The sequence below is a fragment of the Lytechinus pictus genome, chromosome 12 (assembly GCF_037042905.1).
Source record: "Lytechinus pictus isolate F3 Inbred chromosome 12, Lp3.0, whole genome shotgun sequence".
NCBI lineage: Eukaryota > Metazoa > Echinodermata > Echinoidea > Temnopleuroida > Toxopneustidae > Lytechinus > Lytechinus pictus.
The window spans coordinates 24,515,244-24,532,070 of NC_087256.1; the positions used below are offsets into that span (position 1 = coordinate 24,515,244).

The 16,827-nt window shown below is 37.0% G+C and overlaps 1 protein-coding gene across 1 annotated transcript; it reads left to right on the top strand.

Annotated features, from left to right (window-relative positions):
* The first annotated feature begins 2,100 nt into the window (after positions 1-2,100).
* Positions 2,101-15,802, top strand: LOC129272605 (ankyrin-1-like). The gene is made up of 5 exons (XM_064107745.1): positions 2,101-2,475; positions 5,706-5,855; positions 6,787-7,014; positions 9,028-9,240; positions 12,242-15,802. The coding sequence occupies exons 1-5, from the start codon at positions 2,205-2,207 to the stop codon at positions 12,733-12,735; spliced, it is 1,356 nt and encodes a 451-aa protein (XP_063963815.1). The 5' UTR covers positions 2,101-2,204; the 3' UTR covers positions 12,736-15,802.
* Positions 15,803-16,827: the final 1,025 nt, after the last annotated feature.

Sequence of the window (16,827 nt, forward strand, 5' to 3'; positions counted from 1 at the left end):
AGGAGATTAAATTAACCTCCCTCTCATTATACTTCACCCACTATGAATATAACCATACAAATGCCATAAAATTGAAGTTTTAACTCTTACCGTGTTTTGTCAAAAGCGCTCTGATTTTTTTTTAGAAAATGGCTCCGTCGCTATAAACTCCTTAATATAAATTTATTTAAAACATACAGTTTAGAGTCAGGAGAGTCGATCCATGTTTCAGATGGCGAGAGGGGTAAAGTCAATGCCCAAAATTTTCGTCAAATTATAGGCCTTATGCATAATTTTGCATGTGAAGCACATCGAAAATTTTGCAATATATATGTTTAATATTATTTTTATGTCAAATTTGATGATTTTATAGCGCTTTCAGATGTTTTTTTCCAACACAATTTTGCATTGGATTAATAAATTTTTCATTTTTTCAAAATTATTGGGCAGGGCAAATCAACTGATGTTTGCCGAATCCCCAATATTTTCATGGCGATCGCCCCTGCCCCCCCCCCCCCTCCGTCCCATGATAGAAGCAACATGTAGAATGGTTTGACTCTATTCTCTACAATACTATACTGTAGACTTTTGCATTATACAGGGCAGCAGTGATCATTGGGTTATTTTGCAGCCCATATGCATGTTGAGTATATCCCCGTTCAGTATTAACGAAGTATATATTAGGTTATTTGGAAGTTTCCAATTAGGGCTCCAATGCAAATTTTGAGAATATCGCTCTTAAAAAAAAAACGCCTGACGAGAGTAACAACACAAACCCATTTCATGAGTGCAGTCCTTGCCCCCCCCCCCCCACCATCATCGTTACATGCCCTCATCTACATCTATAACATCCACTAGGCCCTGATGCATGTTATAGGGGAAAAATTCTCAAGCATTTTGAAAATGTGATTTTTTTTCTCCCCCGCTTGGTCGCTACACCCGAGTCCCTCGCCATGATATTATTAATATTTTTTTTATAGTCGGGGAGGGGGGGGGGGGGGACAAGCTGCTTGGTCAGTATCCCACCATAGGCAATTTCATTGTATTTAATAAACCAACTTCGAAAATTTCTCAAGCCCAAAGAATGCCCCCCCAAAAAAAAAAAAAAAAAAAAAAAAAAAACATTTTGGTCGAGGATGAGACTTAACACCAGTCGTGGTCGATGCAGTGAGCTACAATTGGGTTATATAGGACACTATTTATTACTAGTCGCAAGTGAACGAAAATATTGGTCTTTTAAAAATGAAAATCTAATTTTGTGATAGATTTTGACATATTAGGAGTTCTTACAAAATAATATAATATCATACCCTTTTCTTCTTTAATACTTTTTTTTCTTGATCACGAACTTTTTTTTGGAGGGATCAGAGTGGCACTAATCCCCTCTCCACCTATGTGCGGTTAGTTGTACGCTGCCTAATACACAGCTAATAAATTTATTAACCTCTCCATCAATTAGTGCCACATCTGGAATTAAAAAAAATAGAGGGAAAAAAGTAAAGAAACAGAAAGAGAGAATCAAAGAAGGAAGGAAGGAAATAAAGAAGAGGTATATATTTTTTTCCACTTTTTTTCACTCATTTTGCAATTTGATTCCATTCTCTTATGAACTTTTCACAACTGAATAGTATTCCTGGTCCGCACGCCGCATACCTCCCACCACCAACGTGCCGATAAGCCGATTCCCACCATTTTGTCCGATTGGTCTCGGATTGTTAAATGATCTACAACCAGTTCGTCTAATAATATCTTATGGTCTACATTGAAATTGCCACTTAGGCTACTAGCAGTCAGTTTTTCATCTAGTCCAATTCTCATATAGGTCATAGACCATTTCGTCTGATATCCACTTTATACGGTTATGGACTGTTTATTTTATTAACAGAACTTCAAATTAGACCAATTAGCTGCATGGATTATACTAAATGAAAAATTTGGATCAAGTGGGTATAGATTAGATCTTAGTGTAGTGTAGGCCAAACGGCGATAGGATCAAATGATAGTAGCCCAAACGAGTTTAGCCAAATGATAAGGTAAACCAACTTAACCATTAACTGAATGGATCCCGCGGTCATAGCTCCTTTGGATACTATGCATTTTATTTCTTTGATGTTTTGTCTCGTCACTCATACCATCATTGTTTTCTTCCTTGCCTGAGCCAAATTAGAACACAAATTACCATCATGTTTACTCTTTAATTTAGTTAGTTCCATCTGAAGTAAATCATGTCCAAGAAGAAGCTTCATAATCCCATGAATTTCTTCCAAGAAAACCGTGGAGTAAATCAACAAAGAGCACTGGATACAGCACTCGTAGAATGTTGTCTGTCTGGAGATGACGATGCGGTGATCGACCTTTTGCAGAAGGGAGCCTCCCCGGAAGGAGAGGCGTATGCGATGACACAGATTGCGAGTGGGGAAAACTTCAAGCGGCCGCTGATGGCCGCAGTGATGAACGGGCACAAGAAGATTGCGCAGCTGTTGTTAGACAATGGAGGTATGATACTTAATACTAATAGAGTGTTATTGATTTTGGTTATTTTAGAACTGAATTCATAAAAACAAATCATCTTGCACTCTGTCTAGTCTCTCTTGATTAAACATTTGTCATTTCAGTTTCACTTGTTTTGAACCGTTTGAACGTCTTTCAATCGTGTTTTTTTATTTTTGGATTCAACTTTTTAAAATCTGCCAAAGGCAAAGTGAAAGTTTTTTTTAAAAAGTCAGTCATTTGATGATTTGCATTTATTGTATTGACATATATCAAAAACAGACTTTATTTTGAACACAAATAATCAATGTGAATTATTTCCTTTGATGTTACCTTTCCTTTGTCTTGACTTTGAGTTTGATCTCTCCACTTCTAATACTTACATGTATAGTGACTCCTTTTATCATCTCAAGTCATGCTGAACATTTTTATCTCCTCTCTGCTTCATAATACATATTAAAGAAGTCTTTAAATTGCCATCCTTCACCTCCTGCCTTTCATTCCTCATGCAATAGTTACAATGTTCTTTTCTTCATGTTCATTCAATGGTTCAGTTGATTCACTCTCAATGGTTTAGCATTTAGAAATTAATAGTAAAATTAAAGTAATGTTTATTCATAGCTCATTTATATTAATTAGAAAGTCATTTATATTCATGTTCTTCCTTTTGTATACAAATCATCTTAATTTTTTACAATTCTAAAAAAAAAAATGTTTATGCAAATAAATCTCGAGGGAGATCAGTACACCATCTCAAGGCAGATCACCTCAGGCAAGCACAGAGTAAGAATGTGTTATGTTAAAACTCTGTAGGGACATACCATGCCCGTATAGCCCCAGGCCAACCTCCAGATAGAAAAAATAATTGCAAACCATACAATATGCTGACATGACTTTGATGAAATCATGTGTTCATCTTCTGTTTTAAATTTAATCTTCAACTATAAAGGCTTTAGTGTTTAGGATGGATGGACTGATCAAATAGAAATTTCGTTGTAAGCAAAATTATTACCTACAATTTCTTTTTAAAAAGAAATTGTAGGGCATAATTTTGCTTACAACATTTGATTTATATATTTTGGGTCATAAGAGAAAAGTTCATAGTTCTGCAATCTGATGTACAGTCCTATGTAGAAAATCTGCTACACCTATTATTACACTTTTTGTGTAGTGCTCAGTCTTTTAAAATGTGGAGCAAATTGTGATGTGATACTAGGAAAATTATTCCCTGAATTGATAAGCAATATTTCACATATGGGCTATTCCACGGTTACCCACGTTACATTTGGAGACACCTTGACTCATACTTGGAGCTGTAACTCCATTATTATTGATAGGAACTAAACATCTCTTTATCACAACAAAGTACGCAGTCTGACTATCCTTTGTATTTAAAAACAAAACTTGGGAAATTTTATTATGCTCCTGGCAAATCTTTGAAATGTGTCGGTTACTCATGTTACATGATTTGGACATGCATAAAATGAAATGTCGACATACACCTGTAAGTGAAAAGTGACCTCATGGCTTTTATGAAAGTTGATTATATCCATTTCAAAGAAGTATATTAGGGAGACAAACTTTGTATATAATTAAAAAAATAAAGAACACATGGGTCTTACTAGGGGTGCAGATAAAGTGGTTACTCACATTACGGTTACGTTACATTTTGTCCATGTATGGTCAACAACATAAATGTCACTAAAAATTCAATAAAGTGTGTAAGATTCATGTTTCTGTTCTGTAATAATATGAGTAGGATTTTAGACACCAGTTTATGTTTAAAGGTAACATTCTGAATAAGTTTCCTCCTCTTTTACTTATTGGTCAGTATATTAGTAATGTATTAACTAAACTGTACGAGATCTGGCTTGGGCTGTGTAAATCAAAAAATGTTAAACAAATGCATTCCATTTCTTGCCTCAAGCCTTCAACATCCATTAAAGAACCAGCAATAAGTATAAGTAAGGCAAACACAATTAAAATGTACAGTTCAGATGGGCTACCTATTGAATTATAATTTTTAAGCTCATGTCCACCAACCTATGGAATTGCCCATATTGCTTTAGACTTTGTTTGGACAATATTGCAAGTAACAACTAACGAACATTTATTTGTCATAAGTTGTGCTGTTTTCTGACTATTGTTTAGTCAAGATGCAACTAACATGTATGCTACGCTCACAAATACCTTTACAACTACCATACGAACGATTTTGTCTTGCCTGCATACAGCAGAGCGGGACTATAGGTGCTGCTTTTCTGACAACAATGGCAGCGTCAACATTAAATCTTAACCTAAGGTTAAGTTTTTGAAATGCCATCATAACTAAGGAAGTACTGTATTTGGACCTAGTTCTTAAATTTAGCCAAAAAGGGTAATTAGGTATTACTGAACATCCTTCCTGAGTTTCCGGTCACATGACCAATGTCAAATGCCATTTAGGGTCAATGAACTTTGGCCATGTAGGGGGTATTTCTTGATTTCCTTCATAATTTTGAAAGTTGGATCTGGTTCTTGAAACTTGGACATAAGAGTAATCAAGTATCATTAAACATCTTTTGTGAGTTTCAGGTCATACGACCAAGGTCAAAGATCATTTAGGGTCAATGAATTTAGATTATGTTCAAAGATTCAAAATGAAATCTTAACCAAGGTTAAGTTTTTGAAATGTCATAACTTTGAAAGTATATTATGGATCTAGTTAATGAAACTTGGACTTAAGAGTAATCAAGCATCAGTGAACATCCTGTGTGATTTTCAGGTCACATTACCAAGGTATATGAACTTTGGCTGTGTTGGGGGTAATTGTTGCATTGCCATCATAACTTTGACAGTTTATGGATCTAGTTCATGAAATGAGGACATAATAATTAATCAAGTATCACCGATCGTCTTGCACAAGTCTTCGCTCACACGATCAATGTCAACTGTCATTTAGGGTCAACGAACATAGTATTTTATTACCGGTATCATATGAATGGTGTTTTTGTGAATAATTATTCTGTAGTCGTTTTCAAATTCAGCACTGCTGCTATGTTGAATGCAGGCGAAACTGCCAGAGGCACTCCACTTGTTATAAATGGTACAGTATGTAAAGGTATTTGTGACCATAGCATTGATTGAGGCTTGTGGAAATAAACTGGACAAGAAGAGCCCACCCCCCCCCCCCCCCCGGCCTCCACAATCTTACTACATTTATAGTTCCACGTTCTTTTAAAATTTATTTGATACAGCTGATCCGTGTGGTGTGAACAGGTACCATGTCCAGCCCATCCATCTTGCTGCCCATGCCGGTCACAGAGATTGTGTGACTCTGCTTCTCAATGCTGGAGCAAATGCTAACGCGGAGACTTCGGACTTCAATGCGCCTGGTGTCTACAAAAGTGAGCTTGAAATAGTTCAATTTTGTTGTAAATATTGGTAAAAAGAAGAATCTTTTGTCATGCATTTGACAATTTTTATCTGATGGATACACTTATTTTGTCTTGAAAGAATAGAATCTTTGAAATTACAAGTACATGCAAAGACATGATAATTGTAGGTTATTATTGATTTATGGCCTCATTGACAGTCAAGATAATGCTAATGCAGAGATTTCTGATTTTTATCAAGTCAAATATTTTGACATTAAACAGACAAGTTTCAATACATTTTTATCTTGAAAAACTAAAATTCTTAAAAATTGTAAGTAAAATTTCAAGAATTGTATGCTTTTAATGCAAATGTAATGGCCTGAATTACTACTGATATGTGACTCTATATCTCATTTTTCAACTTTCTTTTTCAAATTGTATTTTTGGGGACAAAAGCCAACCAGACCTACAATTTAAATTAAGGGGTCACCTAATGGTTTTTGCACCATGGAAAGAAAACAAAATCACAAAGGACAATATGAATAAAATAACACCAACCAGTAAAACAAACAAACAAACCTGCACTTTATGTTTGTGTTCAATAACATATTTTTATCATTTGTCAGTACAAGGCCCCATCTTACTAAGTGTTGCAATTGATCCGATCAATCGCAAACTATGGACGGCCAGCAATGTCAACATGTATTAAACATGTTTGTTCAAAATATTTTCTAGCTATGTGTATTCATGCATTAATTGTTTTCTTAAAAAATTCACTCTGCTTTTCTTTATTTACAAAGGACATTGTGTAAATTTCCTGTAGAAAAATTTATGACACTGATGGATTTCCATAGAGTTACGATTGATTGGATCAATCGTAACTCTTTGTAAGATGGGCCCCAGGGGTATAAATTGTATAAACAGGAAATGTAAGAAAAGAATGTCACATCTTTGTTTGCAGAGCCATTTCGAGGAGGGACCACACCCTTACACATGGCAGCCAAGTTGAACCGCAGCGACTGCATTGAAGAGTTGGTACAACAAGGCCATGCTGATCTTGACAAGAAAGACGTGATTGGAATGAATTGTCTGAACACTGCATGCCAACTTGGCCACGAAGAGAGTGCTCTCACCATTCTTAGGCTGTCTCGAGAAAAGAAGATAGCGGCTAAGTCATCGATAGGCACAGGTTAGTTTAAGTGAGGTTGCATGACATACTGAGAATACTGAGATACAGTGATGCAAATAATGACTTCATTTGGATTATCAATATCTGAAACTCATCTGTTCTATTAATTCAGATAACAAAACTACCTCAAAATAGTACAATAAATCAGCAACGGAAATCTAAAAGGTCCCGACATTATCCTTGATCCTGTTCAGTGTTATAGCTGCAGCGGTCGGGCCCAACATGCACAGATGATATCTGGCCACCATTCTTCATGACCACCACTAATTTTTGTCTCACCTGCATAGCAGAGTGAGACTATAGGCGCCGCTTTTCCGACGGCGGCGGCGGCGTCAACACCAAATCTTAACCTGAGGTTAAGTTTTTGAAATGACAGCATAACTTAGAAAGTATATGGACCTAGTTCATGAAACTTGGCCATAAGGTTAATCAAGTATTACTGAACATCCTGCCTGAGTTTCACATCACATGACCAAGGTCAAAGGTCATTTAGGGTCAATGAACTTAGACCATGTTGGGGGAATCAACATCAAAATCTTAACCTAAGGTTAAGTTTTTGAAATGTCATCATAACTTAGAAAATATATGGACCTAGTTCATGAAACTTATACATAAGGTTAATCAAGTATCACTGAACATCCTGCATGAGTTTCACATCACATGACCAAGGTCAAAGGTCATTTAGGGTCAATGAACTTTGGCCGAATTAGGGGTATCTGTTGAATTACCATCATAACTTTGAAAGTTTATGGATCTGATTCATGAAACTTGGACATAATAGTAATCAAGTATTACTGAACATCCTGTGCAAGTTTCAGGTCACATGATCAAGGTCAAAGGTCATTTAGGGTCAATGAACTTTGGCCAAATTGGGGTATTTGTTGAATTACAGCCATAAATTTGAAAGTGTGTTGGTCTAGTTCATAAAACCTGGACATAATAGTAATCAAGTATCACTGAACATCCTGTGCGAGTTTCAGGTCACATGATCAAGGTCAAAGGTCATGTAAGGTCAAAGAACTTTGGCCACATTGGGGGTATTTGTTGAATTGCCATCATATCTCTATAAGTGTATTGGTCTAGTTCATAAAACGTGGAAATAAGAGTAACCAAGTATCACTGAACATCTTGTGCGAGTTATAGTAGTTTTCAAAATCAGCACTGCTGCTATATTGAATCGCGTGATGCAGGTGAGACGGCCAGAGGCATTCCACTTGTTAATGATAAGTGTTTCAAACCCAACTCCTTGCAACGAAGAATTGTAATTTCATTTGTATATTTGATTACAAAAAATTACTCTTCAAAGATTTGACAATTTCTAAGAGTCACTATGTTCATTCACTTTCAGCTTTTAGATAAGTAACTCAGCCTATAAAACTTTTTGTTGCTGTCAAGTTGTGACCACCACTAAAAGCGACCGCACACCTTACGACCGGTCTGCGACCCGATTTTGGAACAAATCGCATTTTGCTCAATTTCTGAAGATGTGAATGGAACATATCATTTTATTTGAGGTTAAAATTAATTGAAATAATAATATTATAACCATTTTGAAAGATTGCAAGCCCTTATTTTGGAGTAAAGACCAAATTAGTTACAAATTGTAGCCAATTGTACGACTGCTATGACGTCATTACGACTAGATATTAAATTCGCTTTTATTCTAAGAAGGATGATAGCATAGTCACAAATTTGATCATAGGTATTCGTTCGATGATTTAGAACATTACACGGTAAGATATTCCAAGTCTCAATATTAGCATCAAATTCTACTACATTTTATTCTGAAATCGGGTCGCAGACCAGTCGTAAGGTGTGCGGTCGCCATAAGAAGTCTCTAGCTTGGACAGTGATTGTATTAATGGGAAAAGTGTCAGGGTCATAAAGATATCATGTTCATCCATTTTCCTAATAATTTCTCTAAACTACTTCTAGGTCTCGATTGAGGCGATGGCTATTAAATCCAAATTATTTATTTTTTTAATCATATCCCCCCCCCCACCACCCCATTAGGAAATAGCCCACTCCATGACTGCGTACGTTGTGGCCTTCTGAAAGCGACAAAGGCTCTTTTAGACTACGGGGTCGAGGTGAACGCAGCTAATCCAACTGGTTATACTCCGCTGCACTTTGCTATGATACAAACAAGTGATGCTGGACCAGATCTTATACGAACTCTCATACTGCATGGCCGCGATATTGAGGTCAACCTTCCGAATAGAAAAGGTAAATGTCTTCTCAGGCCCCTGGTACACATGCGTCAGGTTTGAAGCCGGCTCCAACGCCAGCTTTGGAACTGCCTTCACGCCTGCAGTTTGATGCCGCCTCAGGATCATTATACCCCCTGTTAAACATGGTCCGAGTCCTGCAGTTGGGTGTCTACACTTAAGCTGGCTTCATGTTGCCTATTCACGTGACACGAGTCACCTGACTTTTCATGTAAACATTATGAATAGTTCTTGTACGGGTGGTTAGCTGTAAGTATTGTTCGCTATCACGTCAATCCCATTGTAGAAATACAAAATTAATAGTTCAAAGGTCACTTTGGGTTGATACACGTACCAATTGCAGAACTGAAACTGGAGTGACAGTGGCTTCAAACCACATCCAGAGATTGACTCGGTCCGAGCTGGCGTCAGTACAGCTTTTAAAAACAGGGTGTTGCACTTACATTGAGCCGCCTCCAGGGCCGGCTTTATGCAGTTTGTTTGCAATTATTGTTTTATTATTTGATATTTTTTCATTGAAATTCACAGGTCATAAATTATTCATCTAATATCGTATTGATATTGTATGATGATTATTTTCAATGTAATGAATTTGATTATTGTTACGAGTATAATGTGTACCTGGAAATGAAATAAAATAAAACTAGATTTAAATTCGTCATGCGGACGAATTAGGTGGTCTGTCGTAGAAAGATAAATACTAGTAGATAAACAGACATAATTACTTAAACAAAAGAGTTGATATTAGATTGAAAGATAAATAGACAGTCAGATAAGAGACATACATATTTAAACAGATACACATAAGAAAAGATAGATAAATAGATAGATGGATGGAGAGATAAATGATAAGTGGATAGATTAATAGAAGAAAGGTAGATAGATAGAACATAGATAGATAGAAAATAGACAGAGAGACAGACAGACAGACAGACATACAGATAGATAGATAGATAGATAGATAGACAGATAGATAGATAGATATATATAAACAGATAAATACGTATTAGATACGTATCAGAACATATTTAAATAGATACACAAAAGAAAGATAAATAAATAGATAGATGGATGGAGATATAAATGATAAGTGGATAGATTAATAGAATAAAAGTAGATAATAATATCTTGATATATAGATAGACAGACAGATAGATAGATAGATAGATAGATAGATAGATGGATGGATAGACGGACAGACATATCGATAGATAGATAGAGTGAAAGAGAGAGAGAGACAGATAGATAGATAGAAAGATATACATATTCAAATAGATAGATATATATTAAACAGAGAGATAGACAGATAGATAGATATGTCATGTAGGTAGATAGATAGACAGACAGATAGATAGATAGAAAGATAGATAGATTTATAACATAGATAGCGGATAGATAGACGGATATGATTAGATAGATATAATATGAAAAAAGTAATTATAATCTGTTTTATTTTGCAATATTTTAACTATTATTCATTGGAATTCTTATAAATAATCGCGCGCAAGATAGTTTAAAAAAAAAAAATCATGTTCACCCCCGGACTCGAACCCCTGCCCACATGACTGAATGAGATGCAAGTCTGACGCCGATTGAGCTACAATATTTGCCATAGACTTTACACGTATGCAAAATACGAGAATCTCAAATCCAATTTTGCAAGTGAAATACGGGCATGATCCCGGCATCTGATCGGAAAATGAAGGCAACACTGGCGAAAGCTTAGAATCTCAGCTACAACATACTAAAAGCTCAGGGATAACTGACAAGAAAAAATGGAGATATGGCTCATGAAATAGAGGAATGTAGAATCTAGTTTTTAGAAAAAGTCATGTCCCATAGAGATTACACGCATAATTAGTAAAAATGACATGCCTTTATTATTTGCAATTTTTCAGGATGATCCGTTGATCAAAATGAAAAATAAATTAGAAAGAGTAAGACCTAAGCTACAACATATCCAAAATTGGGCGGAAATTGATCAATATTCATGGAGTTAGAGCCAAATTTGCATAATTATTATGACGTCATAACACGCAAAATGGTTATTTTGTCATAATATACGTTAGGGTCCAATGAGACATGAAATCATATGTATGATTCAAAATTGGGGTCCCCGTTCGTTCTGAAGAGCTACAGTGAATTTTTAATAGGCATGTTTTTGCCCATATAGAGCCTATTGAAATAGCTCGCGGGCACGCGTGCTGCAAACTTTAATGGGTGCTCATTCCCTCATTAATGATCGTAGAGAGCTGATTGAGGTATCAATTTGATCAGAATTATATCATTGATGAAAACACAGAGAAAAAACAGCAAATTTATGCTACGTAACACCGTTACGCACGAAAACGCGCGCAGAAATGCTTAAAATGACCTGAAACGTACCCAAAATTAATTATAGGCCATTTTGAGCATTTTTCAATTTTTCATGACCTTTGATGGCATCGACAGTTAACCTTTGACCTAAAGTTTATTTGATGTAAATATGACTGATTATTGATTATCCGTTATGTAGATATGATGAAATAAATCATTTTACAAAATGGCGCCTAGATGACGTCATCATAACTTGATGAACTTGAAAAGCTAGGTATGCCGTTTCTGTGATAGACTTTATATATGACGAAAAATTCAGCAAAATTGATATAGCCGATTTGTAGAAAAGTTGGCGACAAACATAGGTGCGAAAAAGAAATAAAGAAATAAATAAAGAAAATTCTGACAAAATTAAGAGGTGATCTGTCAGAGACAGACCACCTAATGAATACATAAATAATATCTAGATTTTCAGGATTTGTACAAGTTTCGTTTTATTGCATTCTTGTAGGCTGTTTCAAGCGTTTTGTGATAAAGTGCGTTTATACGTTTATACAAGTAATTTACTAGTAGAAGGATATTTTATTATGCGATTCCTGGGATAGATCTGATTTATGTGTGTACTGTAATTTTCCTGACATGCAGTATCAACATCACACTGGTCTGTGCTATATTTTTTTTAGGATTAAAACCTCTTCATCTTGTGGCCTTCAAGTCGGACGGAAGAGAGCACTTTCATCACGTACACACCATAGAGTATCACATGTCCCGTGATCATATAACCCTTGACCCCGGCCGACCTCGCTATGACCCAGAACTGACCTGCTTCTTGCTGCAGTACGGAGCAGACTTCAACATCGAGTATCACGGCAGGTCGTTGTTACAACAGGAGATCTACAACAAAGATGATGACGATGATGATGATGTCATCTTAGATACTATCTTGCGAGCGACGGACTCCTTTGAGATACCCCACCACCCCAGTCCGAGGGATAGCCAAATGTCAAGGGATTTAGAGAGATTGACCATGCTGCGGACTCTGTTCTCTAACCCGAGACCGCTCCAACATCTGTGCCGTCTTCGCGTCAGGAGGCTCCTCAGACCGACACGTCTTAATAGAGTCGGGGAGCTGGCTGTTCCCGATCGCCTCAAGGAATACATCCTCTTAAAATGTTGAGTATGCAATTATTGTCACAGCGGATAAAATCCACTTAAAACATTTCAATATTTATTGGATTATCATGGTATACATGAATTTGTGTATGAAGGTATGTATTTAAGCAGGCATGCAAAGAGATCTGACCTATATGAGGACTTTCAGTCAGAAGTTCAAAGTCTTATATCTGACTTTGTCCCCATTGAACAGGATGGCAGGGTTCACCTCCCTCTGGCATATTTGAGTTGATGATGATGTTATTATATTATGTTATAAAATGAACCATTTTTAATGAAAAGAGACTTTTGATGGAGAATAGAATTCACGTAGGAATAGTGATCTGACGTGTACATTTTATTTCAGAACTGGCATTGGGAAAATGTTGAGATTTTTAACTGCTTTTAGTCGAGAATCCATCTATTTTTAATTTTTTTTTTTTTTTTTGGTAATAGTTTTCAAGTTCCTCTTTTAAAGAATTTTTTTCATGAGCTCTTCAGTGTACTTGCAGCAATTCCAGAATGCTATGACTTGTTGCTGCAAATCTGTTCAGCTTGCGGTCAAGTGCACCGAGCCATGTCAAGTTCGGAAGTTGACTTGAGATGTCTTTGAAATGTCTTTGCCATGAAACACTATTACAAGTGCTTCTAAAAAGTAAACCATCAACAACTCGCCATACTAACTTGCCTCTGTGTGTGTGAAAGTGGTATAGGTTTCCAAGTCTTCCAGGTCTGTTGCTTAAGTCTGTATCGTGAAGAGATTATCCTTGGTTATAAATAAAACTGATGATTTTATGTGACCGCAATTGATTCAACTCAAACTCAGATCAAGAATGATTTTAATTCATATCTCTCAAGAAATCTAATTGAAATATCAATTTGATCTAGAATAAATTATAACTTTTGTAAAGAAAGGATCCAAATTGAATATAAAAGGTAAAGTCTACCCCAAAATCTAGTCTCCTGTAAAAGTGAAAATTTTCACTGTGTGGAAATTTTCGCAGTAAAGAAATCCCCTCATCGTAATCCCCTCATCTTTGCAGCGAGCTCTATAATGATCTCATAATTTGTCCATAATTGGTAAAAATAACTTCCATTTTTCGACCTACTTTTCCTTCGATTTCAGTTGGGAAGGGGGAGTAACTGATATATGTACCTGATGCCGAGCCATTGCAGATTCCCTCCCAGCCACCATGTGACTATGGCTGTTATTTTACAGTAACTCCTATCGAAATAACTCAGACGGTATCACACATGATGACATACACGTAGCGGATGCCTATAATCTTCCCCATGAAAAAATACATTTGCATATTGAGACAACACAGTCCGCACCTAGACCATCCCCTCACGCCTGCATCCTCCATATGCTTCCCGGCTGTTTATTTCTGCCTTCAGGCTGAGAGACGAGACGCCTCGCTGCTGGGATGCTTGCCCCCTGACCTAGACTCTCTTTTCTTATCCTTTTTTGGGGGATTTTATTTCATGTCTCATGACTCCAAATAATCAAGATAGCAGATAAATAATAATACAAAGTCCGTGAGAGACCACACAAAAATGTTGGTCAGTTCACTCTCCATAAGTCTTGGGAATGGAGATGTGGATTAAAAGATTGACCTGGGAACAGTGGTCAGAACGGAAGTTGAGATAATGATATGAGTGGAGGACTCTATAGAATCACAAGATGACTTGAATGTGTGGATCATTCCCCTTCTGTGTTGTATGCTCATTTGGAGTCTACTCTATTCCAAAATATACAGACGTTGTCACGTTGACCGTCTTGCTCTAGCCGATCGACGTCCTCCTTCCAAGGCGATCCTACACTGCTAGGCTTCAAGCTCTTCAGCTCTTCTAACATCGTTGACATAGCTGTCGTCACAGCATCCACAAGGAGAGGTTGAAGAGCCAGTAACGAGTCTTATGATCATACAGTAACCGCCATATCCACATTGTTACCATTTGGTTTTCTTATCTCTCCTTTTGCACCTGAAAACAGCATCTTGACATTTTCTTGTGGGAAGTCAAGTATGCCAAGCGAGTTGATGGTCATCTTGGCAACACTGATTTGCTGAAGGAAGTCTGCAAATTTCCACAATCCGTTTGGGTCCCTGTCTGTGAACTAAGCTTGGCCACAAGTTTAGCTTCCTCATGAATTTGACAAAACAACACTAGTTTACAGGCAAACCAAGTTTCTCTGCCCAGTAGGCCTTTTCAGCAAGTTTATTGTGTTTCTTGTCATTAACAGGAACTTGCCTTTCTCTCAGAAATTGCTTGAGTTCAGCTGTATAAAAATGCTGAAATCTACAAACAGCGTCACCCATCGTGTTGGCCATGATTACAGGGTTCAGTCATGAAGTACAGTATAAGCATTCTAAAACTCCCATATTGAGCTTGAAAAAATGCTTGAGTTCAGCTGTAGAAAACTGATGAAATCTACGAACAGTGTCACCCATCATGTTGGCCATGATTACAGGGTTCAGTCATGAAGTACAATAAGCATTCTAAAACTCCCAGATTGAGTTTGAAAAAATGCTTTGAAATTTCAGGTTAAAAAGAGGCTGAGTATTTAAGCTGTACTGTAGAAAATATATGACATTATATGGCATCAGCGCGGTTGAAAACGTGTTTGCCCCCGTTTCCTTCCCGTGATCTTCTGTGCGATATGTGCTCCCACGCAACAAGCACTATTTGCGATAACGTCGATTGGTGAGTGACTCCCTATCTCTCAGCTAGGCTGTATCAGTGCCAAGAAGAAGATAATGTTCTACAATTTTGTTTGATTTTCCAGGAATGGTGGTGTGCAACATGTTTAGTTTGGTTGCAGCTGCTGTCCTCAAAAAGATGATTTTATGAGTTTGGGGGATTGCGTTGCAGTCGATCCATCGCTTTTAAAAAATTGGGTCTCATTTTTCAACATTTCAGCAGAAATGTACAAGATGTTTGTGTCTTTGCGGAGACATTGGGCAACATCAGATTTTGCTGCATCTCCTCCTCAGGACTGCCCTCCAAGCATCATTCTTAATAGTCCCACCAATACTGTCAACTGCTCCATGGTTGCATTGAAGTCTTGACTTTGGTAGAGTGTGTTAGCAAAACTTAAAGAAAAAAATTAATTGATGTGCTGCTCCATCGGACCAGTAGTGAAAGTTTGTGATAGGATAGCTCAGTTTTTTTCTCAGATCTCTAACTAAGATCTTGTTGAATCCCACAACAGCCTCTATGTTGTGGCACAGCTCATCAGACACCAATGCAAAATGCACCTTGTCCTTTCCTTCTGAGAAGTACACCACATCAGTAAAAATGGTACAGCTGTCATTAGAACCAGTGGGCAGATTGGATCTCCCCCTGATGCTTGAGACTATAGTTCTCGGAAAAGTCTTCATGTACATGATGATCTCTCCAGGCCGAAGCATCCTCTTCAAGTCTTTTAACTCTGCATGCTGTCACCACATTACTGACATATGACTGGCATTTGGGCCAGGGCCCTGTCTTACAATGAGTTACGATTGATCCAATCAATCGTAACTATGGAAATCCATCAGTGTCAGAATTTTTTCTACAGGAAATTTGCAAAATATCCTTTGTAAGCAAAGGAGATCATACCAAATTGTCAAGAAATCAATGAATTTATGGATATACTTTTATATCTAGATTTTTTTAATAAATAAACATGCATTTAATATGTTGACTTTGCTGGCTTTCCATAGTTGCGATTGATTGGATCAATCGCAACTCTTTGTAAGACGGGGCCCTGGTGTAAATCAAGTGGCGTACCTATTGTTCAGGGGGGGGTGAACTATTCTTTCATCCCCCCTTGAATAGTGCGACATCAGGATTTACGCCCATGCTTATAAGAAAACAAACTTGGACATGAAAAATATTATTACTGATGTTCTGTATTTTGTTTTACTTGACCAGAATTTCTCCTTGGATTTGTTCAGTTGTTGAATCCTTTGTTGAACGGCCCTCATAATAATCGCTAGAGGGTATTCATTTGTCTCGCAATCTACTATGGTCAACAAGGAAATTCGTGATCACTCTCGCAAAAAGTGTTCACTAGCTTTCTAGGAAATTCGTGATCACTCTCGCAAAAAGTGTTCACTAGCTTACAAGTTCA